Raw genomic sequence first — 13,165 nt, 5'->3', positions numbered from 1 at the left:
CTTCCACTTTTAACTTTCTGGACTTCTGCTGCACTATTGCTACTACTTGCCAATATCTCATTATTTAAATGGAGGATTTTGGGAAGATTTGGTGTAAATATAGTCCTTAACTTACCTATATATATATATATATATATATATATATATATATATATATATATATATATATATATATATATATATACACACACATATATATATACATATATATATATGTATATATATATATGTATATATATACATATAATATGTGATTACACACACACACACACACACACACACATATATATATATATATATATATATATAAAGATACATATATATTTAAGAATTCCGTAATTTTTCATGTATAAGAAAATGTTACACACACACAAGCTGGTACCAAATGTAGAAGATTAGTCAATTAAGATACCAAGTTGTATAAAATAAATTGCAAGGCCCCTAATACCACAACATTGTGTACATGTTTTTTAAGTAAATAAAACATAAGTATTCAGAAAAGAATATATAGTTTTCAAAACATATCTACTTACTTTGTATTCTGGAATTGACAAAAGGAGGAGAAAGATTGTCATGTGATCCAAGGTCCCTGCTGGTCATGTGTTCATAGTGGGTCCCATCTCCATAGTTCTGTTAATAAAATAAGAATATAAGTTAAAAGATTTAGTTATAAGCATGCACATAAGCAGAAAAGAAATATTTGTATATAGCAGAAATTAACACTCAACCTGCAGTCAAAAGATTCCAGGTCTCACCTAATAGCTATATAGCTGTAACAATTTACTCAGTTTTATTACCTATAAAATGGGCATGGTCATAAAAAAGGGACTTGGAATTTTAAAAATGTTATTATTAATGTCCATCCTTAAAACTGTCTCCAGATAACAAATCAAAATAAAGTTAGGAAACCTCATTTTCACCCACTTTCACTATTAGCAGTTCAGATTGTAGTATGAAAGTGTTACAGGCAAAAAGGGTTTGGTTTGTTTATTTTTTTCTTTTAAAGGCTTTAGGTACAGTAAGTCAAGTGATTATTTAGAAAGGTTACAAGATGAATTTATTTTATGAAACAATATCTAGTACCAGAGTCTCTTGACATCTCTCTTAGGTTTTCATGTCATAAGTAACTTACATGTGGTTTCAAGGAACATCAGGACATCAGCACATTTCAGTAGTACTGATAGTGCACATGGCATACAAGCACATGGATTGTAAAGTAGATATATTTGGGGACATTCTCAAAGGCTGCTCTTTTCCTCTTTATTTTAATGGCAATATATCAAAGAAAATACACTTCACTCTGATGGTTCACTTAATTTAAATGTGCAGATCCCAATATCTGGGGATGGGGGAGGAGAAAGCAGATTTTATTTTCTTTTATCAAAACATTTGATCCATCTTGATATAATGCTAAAGTGACCAGAAAAAAAAATCCTCCTGTTCAGCTGGCTCTGCAGCCTTCAGAGATGTCGAAATTAAATTTACTTAGAGGTGTCAGTCTACACCCTTCAATGTTCTATAAGCCTCAGTGTTTTAAACATATAACTGCTCTTCAACTTTTATCAAAATGTATCACCAACTATGTTAGCCAAAAGGCAGAGTCTGCCCCCCAGGAGAAAAGATACAGCCTTTGGTGAAAGGCTACACTTGTCTGCTAAGGTCTGGCAAAAATGCTTTAAATCTCCCATGTTTTCCATTTATCACAAGAAATTAGAGAGCAGTGAAATTCTAAAATTTAACTCTACAAATCTGTCCATGTGCAAAAATATTCCTTGATTTAAACTGGCACAAATGAGAATCTTGGATTTTGCAAACAAGAAAATACAAATAACAGTATGACAGATTCAAAATTGTTCACTGAGATATCTTTAGATTAGTTTCAGGGGAGTTGAAGGAAACAAACTATGAAAGTTCATATAGTTTTAACCTGTTCATTTTTCAGAGAGATGAACGAAATTGTTGTAATACAGACAAGGTAAAACCACAAGAAATCCAATAAATCTGAATCACCCTCATGAACATGAGAAATGCAATAATCTCCTACACTTACTGTTGAGAGGAATGAATTTCCTTCTTTGAGTGAAGACTGTAACATGAGGAGGAGGAAAAACTTCCTCAGCTCATCCACATAACGCATTAGAATATCAAACTCGACAGCTGGTGCAAGGTCTCAACAAAGTGATTGGTAAGTATAAAGATACTGTAATATTTTAAAGACTAAAGTTAGGATGACAGTGCCAAAGGACAGGTGGAAATATATGGACCCACAGTGCTCAGAAATATTCTGATTTTGACAATTTGACTTCTTAACATGCCTCTGACACCAAAATAAAGACCTTTCCCAACATAGGTCCCCTAAAGCAAATTACATGTAAATAAATACACCTCAGCTTTAGTTTAGTTTAGTTGTTTTTTTCTTGTAAGCTGATAGCTTTGGTTTATCTTATTCAGACCACATATACACACATGTATACAAATTCTCACACACTGACACATATAAAATATGATGAAATATGCTATAGGAGTTTTAATTTTTTGTTTTTGTTTTTGTGAGGATAGGTAATTGGGCATTTGATCCAGTGAAGCTTGGCTGTATGCTGATATCGCTAAATATTGAAGCTGAAAGGGACCTCAGATATCATCTATTACACCTCTCTCATTTTACAATTAAGAAACTCAGGCTCAGATAATTAAGTGTATTTTCCAAGGTCAGTCACCTGAAATGTGCATGCCCTAACCCACCATCTAAAGGTCTTTTCCACTAAACCACGGCTACAAATGGACAAATAATAAGAAAAAACAAACAATGAAAGAAGGCAGCATAAAACTCAGAAGCAAAGAAAAAGTATAATTTGAATGTGTCCATGTGCCCAATTGTAATCAAGGACACTAGGGGTGAAATAGTAGTAGTATATTTTTGAAGTAAAATTCGCTTCTCTAAAATCACTTCTCAGACTCATGTATACACTAGTCATAAGCTCTATAGCCATTTTTTTTGTCCCCGTTTCTAAGTTGCCCAGCCTACCATTTATAATTTCCCCCTGTATAGGATCCATTTTTAAATAATGCTTCTGGTCAGGGAAAGCAGGTATGTGTCAAACACAGTAACAGGATCAGATAAGACAGTAAAGGGGGGAAAAGCAATTCTAAGGACAAGCTGATCTGCTACCAACTTAGTATGCATGTATTTCTATGAAATCAGGTGTATGAAACTCACATTACGTTTGTCAATTTACATATGCAGGCTGTCTGGTCATGAGAAAAAAAGATTAGATATACTTACCCTGGATGGACTTGGATGTCCTCCATTCCCCCAGGACCCTGAGCTAGTTCTGTCTTCTACATCTAGGGACAAGAAAAAAAGTTCTTTAGGCTTTATTGCAATAATTCTTTCTTTTTGTATATGCACTTTTAAATTAATGTTTCAAATTAATCTCCTGTTGCCTTTAATTAAGAATCAGGCACAGGGCTACCACGATGATAGTGGCTTCTGACCCAAGTACTTAAATTAACTCATTTAAATTCACAGCAGAAATGAACTGGACCCTCAGGAACCAGAGGTTTGAACATAAAAAATTATATCCACCCTTCAGTGTTTTATGAGCCTCAATTTTTTTGTTATCATAACTATTCTTAAAATTTTATCAGAATCTATAACCAAATAATCTTCTTAAACTTTCCTTCTATCTTCAATGAAAAAAAGGAGCTGATATAAAGAGAAAAACACCTAAATAAGTATAAATAAATTGGCTACATCCTTTCTTCAATGTCTAAAGATACTTCTTGCCTTTTACCTGAGGACCAAGTATGTGTCATCAAATGGAGAGGAAAATAATGCCATACCTTCACTAGGCCTTAATAAATATTTTCTTTTACTTTTCTCCCAAAAGGAGTAGAGAAATTAAACAAACATTTTATTAAACACTTGGCATTTATAAGGTATTAGGGACACAAAGATAAAACAATACAAAGTCTTTGGCCTCTAGGAGCTTATAGTCCTGTCATGGGGAATACAATACATATATTCGTAAGTATGATATGAGGTAGACTGTGATCAAGCCAAAGGAGAGCCACAAACAACAAAATTACTCTAACTTCTATCACCAATTAAGTAACATTACTGGATAAATGAAGGAAGCTTAATGCCTCAACTGCTAGACCTGAAATGCGTGAGATATAGTTAAAAAGCCATATGTTATTTAAAGCACATAAACATTAGAAGATTTAGTTAATATGAGAAATTGTCTCAAATTTCTTTGAATAAATATCCTTTGTAATAAAAGGTTTTATTGCTATGCTATGAATTATGACTTCATGGAAGATAACAGACGGTCATCAAAAACTTCCTATGATAGAATCGAGGAGGAGGTGTGAAATTTGGTCTTATAGACATAATACCATTTATTGTTTCCTAACATTTTAATGATACTGTTTATTCCTTTAATGCTACTACCACCATTTTTTTTATTGCTTTTATTTTATTATCAGCAGCAGTGATCATCATGATATAATTAATTGATTTATTTATAGAGTACAAGGTAGAAGGTGTTTCAGTATATCTTAAGAATTGAACAACAATGATTCATTGTTAGGACTGAGCTTGAATTATCTGTTTGTTTTTTTAAGCTCCTTTTTAGTTATACAGTTGAGAAGAAGGAGTCTTGTCACTTCAAAAGATATCCCAACTGCAAAGAGATGTCCCCCATGGACAGTCAAAATCAGTGCACTGTATGCTTCGAGGCAGGTCAAGAAAACTCCTGAGATTGCATCAAGGTCTGTGAGAAGACACAACCTTCTCTAAATGTGCCTTTAAAAACCCCAACAACTGGCTCACAGTATTTGTGCTTTGCTGAAGTATTCTGTGAAATGATTTTTTCATGCCTCTGGGATTTCGACACTAGTGAAATGTGTATCCTACGAAGACATCCTAATTCATAAGCAGAAATCAAATATTTTAAATAGAAAACGTATAAATAATGACATCCTTCTTCCACTACAAGTTCTTAAGAATCTATTCTCCTCAATTCTCACAGCTGAAGGATCTAAATATAATTTAGTCCTAAAATGAAGTATGTGGACAAATGAAGTAAGCTTAATGTCTCTAAGTAAGCTTATATGAGAGGTACAGTTAAAAAGCAATGTTACTTAAACATAATCCAGCTTCAAGTTAAATGAAAGAAAAAAGTTAAAAGGAAACTGAATTTGAATTATCTGCTTCTTAGGATTTGCTCTATCACATTAGTTGAATCATTTGTTTTCCATTTTTAAAAAATGTATTAGTTAAACATGAACAAATGATAAGAGGTGGGGGGGAAGAATTATATAATAAATGGAAACACTGAAAGGAAATGATGTTTGAAAGAAAAAGGAAAAATAAGAGGAAGAAGAATTGGGATTGGGCTTCTGACCCCATTTCTGCTATATGCCCTGCGATTTCTGAAGTCTAGCACAGATCAGGGCTGCAGCTTCACAGGGGTTCTTCATATGCCTCTTCTGCCCACGTGAAAAAGTAAAGATGACGGTCAACTAGCAGCCAGCTAATTAACAGGCAGCTAAAATACATCAAAACTTGACTATTCCCAACTGGGCATTTTCAAAAGCGAGCAATCCACTAATTAAAAATGTTGGAAGTCAAGATTTTTCAAAGCAGGTTAAATACTAGTTGGGTTCCTTCACACATGGATTCCCAGCCAATCAGATAAAGCTGCTCTTTTTTCTACCTATTTTCTTTATGCCTTTCTCTCCTGTCTAGTTCTTCTACTCATAACATTTCTCTTCTGCTTTTTTTTTCTATTTGTTGTTTTCTCTTTCCTTCTCTAGGCATGAGCAAAGCCTGAGGCTCTACTTTGACAGTCAGGACAAATTGCTAACAACCTCAGTTGCTCTGAAATAGTCATACATTCTGATCTAATTTTAATTTTGATATTACTTGATGCTGAATTGGGAGACAGACTAATAGCAATGGACAACTAAAATTTTACAGGTCATTTCACAACCATAAATAAATCATTAATTTAAAAAACTACCTTTTAAAATCAGAACTGGCAATTAGATAGCAAACATTTACTGAGTGCTTACTGTACATATATATATATATACACATATATATGTATACATACATACATATATATCAGAAGCATTGTTCATGAGCCAAGATACACAGCTAGGAAATGACAGAAGAAAAATTACTGAACGCTGAACGATACAGCAGCAAGCCAAAATAATACACAGTAAAAGCTAAGAACATAAAGCTGACTTAATTGACTGGGCTGGCCTTCAACTCCTCTCTCTAGTGAAGTTCATTTCTAAGGAAGAAATAAGAATAGGGAAGGACATAAACTACACAAAGGAAAAGGAAAGAAAGAAGAGGCTGGCATAATCCCAAAATGGAATTATAAACTCTGTGAATTCCAATAAGACTGGGCTAAATTCAATCTGATTCACTAAGCATTTATTAAGTGTATACTAGGTGTGGCACTGGGCTGCACTCTTCATTCACAAAGACAAAAACTTTTTTGGGGAATAAGGCATGCTCATGGATAGGGAATATATTCTCATGAAGGCATCTGATGAGGGATTTTTTTTGGTTCAATTTATTAGAATGTGTCTAATTAGGTACAAAACAAAGAAAACTAAAAGAAAAAAGTCAAATATAGTGAGAATTCAGGAGCTCCTCCTTCCCTTACCCCCAACAACAACTATAACTGCAAAGAGGAAAAGTACAGCCTTAGGATCAGAATAATTTTAATTTATGTATCTTTTATTTATCTTTCACCATATAATTGTTTAAATCTCAAATCTGGTCGGCTGATAGAAACCTTGAAAAGAACTAGACTGGCTTCTAGCTCTGTTTCTGCCACTAGCTGGGGGTAGGGTGGGTAGGAGGAGCTGTAAAGGGGTAGGCACATAGGGAAGGACCTATGTGACCTGATTTCATCAGTGCAGAGGAACCCAAATTCCTGGTAAGGAATCATACCCTCTCTGCAATTCAATTTTAGTAAGCTGTTTGGGGAACTAAAAGGTTAAATAATTTGCCTGGATTACAGCCAGTATATATCTGGAGGTGGGACAGCAACACAGGTCTCCTCAGGCCAGATTTCTGCATACTACACCCCACTGCCTCAACTGGATAAATTACCTTAGACCAGGTGTTTTTAACCTGAGGTCTATGGAGTCCTAAGGGGTCAAAGGATAGTTTTCCAAGGGTCTGTAAACTTGTATGGGAAAAAAAATATTACTTTTTAAATTTTCATTAAACTTTTACTGAAATTTAACATTCTTTCAATTATGAATGCAAGTAATAAATATTATTCTGAGAAGAGATGTATAGGATTCACAGGACTACCAGAGGGGACCATGATAGAAAAAAAAAATTAAGAACCTCTATCTTAGACAAACTACTTTCAATAAAAGGAAGAGTTTGGGCTTCATAAACTGCAAGGTATCTTCTAGCTCTGAATCTTTGATCCTATGCTCCCTCTCTGAGCCTCACTCTTTCTCATCTATAAAGTATAGGGTTAGACTAAACAACTTCTAAGGTCCTTTTCAACTCTGATAGTCTCTGGTTTTATAGTGCTGTCAAGCTGAAAAATCCTATCATTGAACTTCAAAATGTCAAATTTGTTTGCTGAATTCACTATCAACAAGTATATGTAGAAAGCATACAAGCATACACATACAAGATATTTTGCCAGTCTCCAGGGCTATGATATGGAAGATGTAAAAATCTGGTTCCAACCCTCAAGCAGCATAGAATCCAGGTGAGGAGTTCAAAGACAAAAAATATAATATATTGTAACATATCCATTGTAGAACATTATATGAAAATGCAGAACATTATGTGAATGATCCCAATAGTAAATGCAATCATAACTCACAAAAAAAATGTCACTGTGGGCTGGGGTGCCTTACAAAAGGCTTCATGTTAGACCTGGGGCTCAAGCTCATTTTGAAGTAAGTTTAGAATTTACATGCGGGGCAGAGAGGGTAGGGATACGAAGAATTCTAGATAGGGAGGATGGTAGGGAGAAAGATGTAAAGACAGGAATGAAAGAACACATAGCACTTTAAGGGACAATAAGTAGAAACATTTGGCAGAAATAGAGAATGTAGATGCCATTAAGAAAAATAAGGTTGGAAAGGCAGGTTAGGGCCCAGAATGTGGAGACCTATAAATGGTAGACTAAAAGTCTTGATTGATTTGATAGACAATGGAGTCCCTCAAAGGATTCTAATATGGGTAATGGCATGCTCAAAATGCTGGTATTGAAAGATTAATCTGGTGGTGGTGTGTGAGAGGAACAGAAAAGAGAAGCAATTGAAGGCAGAGCCTAGTTAGCAGATTATTGTAGCAGCCTCAAAATTAAATGGTGAAGGATTATATCAGATAAGTGGGCTTGTGCTAGTGAAACAAAGACAGAAAATGGAAAAATTGGGAGAAATGTGGGAAGGGGAAGAACTTGATGATTAACTGGATGAAGGTGGCAGAGGGAAGTAAAAAAACAGGGAGGAAGTGTTGGGGCACTCAAATGTTTGCACCCGAATAATCAAAAAATGAATTCTACCATTGATAAAAATAGAGAAATCCAGAGAGGGAGGTAGTTCTTAGGGGAGAAAAAGATGTAGCTTAGTTTTACAAACATTTAGTTTATGGTAACAGCCAGACTTCCATGTAGAAATAACCAATAGACAGAATTGCTAGCCCAAAGTGCAGTAAAGAATATTAGAAAGAGTTAAAGGCAGAGATCTGATAGTCATAAGCACATGGTGATAGATATACCCAGGAAAATTGATGAGCTCTCCAAAGGGGAGGGGTACAATACACAGGATGCTAGATGAAGTCTTGGGGTACATACACATTGGTAGGATGGGAGGGAAAGAAATAAAGTCAATGAAGTTAGAGAAGGAATGTCCAGGAAGGAAAGAGAAAATACATAAAATTATAGGCAATGGTAAAGAATGATTACATTACATTAGTAGAAACTGTATCAATATTTCCTGTGTTTAAAATATTTATTTTTCTTATACTGTGAAGGAACCTTTATAGTATGAGTAGATTCAGAGAATTATGAAAAAAAAGTTCAGTTATGGTACCACCACTTCTGAGAGAACTTTCCTCATCCCCAACCCAGTTATTAATGCTCTCTATCTCCTCAAATTACTTCATATGTATTTATTTGTATAGTGTTGTAGACCTACTCACCTCCCCACAACTCCTATTTAAATATAAATTCCTTGAGGGTAGCATCTTTCTTTTTTTTTTCTTTCTTTTTTGTTTTTTGTCCTTATATACACAGGACCTAGCAAAGTGCTTGAAACAAAGACCATAATTGATACATATTGAATTCAAAGTTGTTCCCTTACCTGTTTAAATCAGCCAAAAGAACCAAGGGAAATAAGGACTGATACTTTGAAAGACATTGGTATCTACTCCACCCTGGCTAAAAGCTCTGCAAATGTGTTGACATCCAAAGGCATTTCAGACATCACTCAGAAATTTAGGGATATATTCAACAAGCAGGTGCAGTCTTCAAAACAGTAAGAGACATGAGAAACCAAGTGAGCTAAGACATGGAGAGAGGAAAGTGCCTATGTGATCTCTAGATCAAGAAATTAAGAACCTAAACTTCACCTGAAGTAAACAAATATCCTCAATTAGGAAGTAAATTTGCTTTAGACAAAATGACCAGAAAAGAGAGGGCCAGGTGAAAGACTAGTTAGGTCTTCCAAAAAGCCAAGTCTTTGACACTTCCAACACGTATCAAGGAGCTGACTGCAAAGTTAGTTCAGGAAACTTCAAAGTCTCTGGGGAAAATCTTTGGGAAACACCTTAATCGTGAGTCTTGCAACCAGACACAGGACTAAGAAACTTGTTCTCAAAGAGGGTGAGAAGCTTACCAGCAAAGCCAATCTGAATTGCCTTTGACTAAAAGTCCAAGTTATTAAATTAGCAGCTGTTCCAAAAGCACAAACTCTGGGAAGAACTAAAAAAGAATGGTGGCATTGAATAGGAGTAAGGAAGAAAGATGAAGGCCTAACTCCCTTAAAGTTTCATTGAAAAATCAGAAAAATCTAAGACTTCTTATAACTTTTAAACTTTCTTTTTTATTTGTATATTATTTCATGTACTTGTTTATTGTTTCAAATCTTTATATATTTTCCTGTAGTAACTAATAATAAAGCACTTAGACGTCTTAGGGAAAAGGGGTGTTTATTCCAGAGACAGTAGGTTACATGAGGTTTAGAAGCCTGTCTCTCTTCCATAGGTAATTTGAATGCAAGGAAACTTCAGTAAAAGGAGGTAGCAGTGATTACAATGATAGGTGAAAGAATGAAGAACCAGTCCAGGACTGAGGTGGATAACAGGTAAGGGTTAATAATGGAAGAAAGCAACAGAGATTGAGCTAAGACAGGAGAAAGATCTTCAACAATAAGAAGCTATTCAATGCCATTAATAGTGCTACAGAGAGATAAAAGAGAATTAGGGCTGAGAAAAGACCAGTAGATTTGGGAATTAGGAAATCAATCTGAATTTTAATGTTGGAAAAGTTCCTTTGACTTTCTAGGGGAACTCATTTTTAAAGATGAGGGAACTCAAGTGATTTGTCCATGATCACGTGGCTAGAGAGAGCAGAGCTGGACTGGAATTCAGTGGTTTTTGCATTCCACTGTACTGCCTCAAATATGGTTGACACCTTTGCCTTTTACTGTCCCAAGGGATAGAAATGCCATGCCATTCAAAAGAACCCTCAAGCATTCTTGCCCTTCAGCATATAAAGTTATGAATGGTTTAGGAGATTTGAAATATATTTTTATGACTCCTAGGTTTGGTGTGAAGGGCAAATGTCATTAAATATTCTCCCTGACTATTAGGTCTGGGTAAATAACACCCTCACATTAAAAACTCACAAATCCCATCTTCTCTATAAACTCCTTGACACTTCATACAGTTTCAGTCCTAAATATTTAATTCAGTGATTTTAAAATTTTTGCTTAATAATTACTTTTTATTTGTCCTTATTTTATACCCTTTACATAATGAAATGTGATTTCTTAGGCAACGTGTGCTGACCGAAGGCCTTAGGCCTGGATGATATTTAATCAGTTATAGGAAGCATTTTCCATGACTAAGTGCAGTTATACTGGCCACCAATTTGCATGTAAAAAAACCTGATTCTCTTTCTATACAAGACCTACCTTGTTAGTTCTGGGCTCCTAGAGAGGTACATTTATGATTTCCATGTTTAAAGCACAGTTCATCCCATTCACAGTTCCTAGAGCACCCTGGAGTTTTATGGAACTTCTGTAATTGTACAAATAAGTGAAGTGGTATTTCAACATTGCAATAATATTTCATGGATTTATTTGTTAAAGTGATGTAGTGATACTGAGATGAAAGTTTCCACATAAATCCAATGGAGCCCTAAGACTGAAGTAGGTAAGTTACTCATGGAAAGATATGAAATATTGTGAGGTCTATACTATCTAAATCCTTCTCTCTGCAACAGATACTATTAAATATCCTCTACACCATTACTGGAAAAATCACAGACTGAGTACATCTGTAGCTCCAACTAATTTCCTAGTCCAGGAAGAACCCTTGGCTGGGCCCTCAATACAAACTGAGATGGCATATGCTCTCCGTCAGTGCCAGATGAATTTAGAGTTCAAAATATTTCATCAGCAAAGAGCGTGCTAAGGATGTGCACATTTTCATTAGCACCCAATAGAATAGGAGCTCTGAGTGTAGAATTATTTGGATGTCAAATGCTGAGTACTACTACAGATGTAAGGGAGTTTGAGGACCACTGAATATTGACACGACATTCAATGCCCAGGAGTCTGATTTTTCCTTCCAATACTCCTACACTGTAAGAAACAAGATGGTCTTCATAATGAATGATTGCAGCCTTTATGAAAAAATTTCCAACACTCTTTAGATTTCAGGGAGTTAATGATGAAAATGTAATTTTGTTTGTCCCTTTAAACCTGAAGATTCTGTTGCATGAAACCTTCAGCTTTCTCATTTCAACTGGAAAGTTGAGCATCCTGAAAAGTCATTGCTGTCAACTTCAATCCTTCTTAGGACTATGCCCACAGAAAAGTGAAGAGAAAAGAGCGATGTGATCTCACATCCCTTATTAATGCCATACGGTAAAAGGATGAGAAATTTGATGTACTGTGGGAAATGCAAAAAAAAAATTGTTTTTTTAAATCAAAGATTTTCTCCTTAAATTTCAAATGAATTTTTTCCAATAATATGACCTTTAAAATAAAAACTAAAGAAAACAATTATTCCTCAAAAAATAAGTACTCACTAACTTCACAATTTGTAAAAGCTAAAATACATATTTTCAAAATCTTTTCCCAGGAATGATTTCTGTCCATTTTGTTAACATTGCAAAGAAAAGAATGTGTTATTGAATAACAAGTCTTCTTAGCTTCTGATTAAAACAGCTAAGATTGATAAAGGTCAGTCATAGGAAGTAGAGCTAGGAGGGATCTTAGAGATCATGTTGCACAACGCACTCATTTTACATATGAGGACACTGAGGCTCAAGTCACAAAGGTAGAAATCAGCAAAGCGAGACTGATTCCTAATCAATGCATTTCCACTACTCTAAAACAGTACCTGCCTCCATCATAAAATGACACATGTGTTGTATTTCAAAAAGGGCACCATCCCTATCACTGGTGTCTACTAATCTGAAATACAAGATGCTTCATGAAGATTCATAGCAATGCTAAGTAGATAATTCTTTTGCAAATAAGACACAGAACACAATTGGGTTTTGAATTTTTATGAAGTCTCTATCTTTCAGCATTATTAATGAATATCTCACTTGAATAACGCATGTTCAATTGCAAGATGATCAACTGACCTAAATAGAAAATGATCCAAAAATGGACACCAAGGCAGTTAGGTGACACAGTGAACCTGGAATCAGGAAGACCTGAGTTCAAATCCAGGCTCAGATACTTACTGGCTATATGACTCTAGGAAGTTCTTTAACCTCAGCATGCCTCAGTTTCCTCATCTATAAAATGGGGGTGATAGCACCTATCTCCCAGGGTTGTGAGGATAAAATGAGACAATATTTTTAAAGCATGTTGCAAAACTTATATCATTATATAAATGCTAGCTATTATTATTATTATAGCTAAA

General features: G+C 34.9%; 1 protein-coding gene across 7 annotated transcripts in view; it reads right to left on the bottom strand.

The window, feature by feature from the left end:
* TCF4 (transcription factor 4) overlaps positions 1 to 13,165 on the bottom strand; it is a 443,926-nt gene that overhangs the window by 283,992 nt on the left and 146,769 nt on the right. For all 7 annotated transcript variants that reach the window (XM_078153252.1, XM_078153254.1, XM_078153251.1 and 4 more), the window contains 2 exons: positions 3,284 to 3,345; positions 534 to 630 (listed from right to left, as the gene is read on the bottom strand). In XM_078153252.1, coding sequence (XP_078009378.1) covers positions 534 to 630; positions 3,284 to 3,345 — 159 coding nt within the window. The remainder of the gene's footprint in view (positions 1 to 533; positions 631 to 3,283; positions 3,346 to 13,165) is intronic.

This window comes from Phascolarctos cinereus, unplaced genomic scaffold (genome assembly GCF_003287225.1).
Source record: "Phascolarctos cinereus isolate Bilbo 61053 unplaced genomic scaffold, phaCin_HiC Scaffold_4;HRSCAF=312, whole genome shotgun sequence".
NCBI classification, from domain to species: domain Eukaryota; kingdom Metazoa; phylum Chordata; class Mammalia; order Diprotodontia; family Phascolarctidae; genus Phascolarctos; species Phascolarctos cinereus.
The sequence above is the reverse complement of the archived record's forward strand: the minus strand, read 5'-3'. Positions and strand labels throughout refer to the sequence as shown.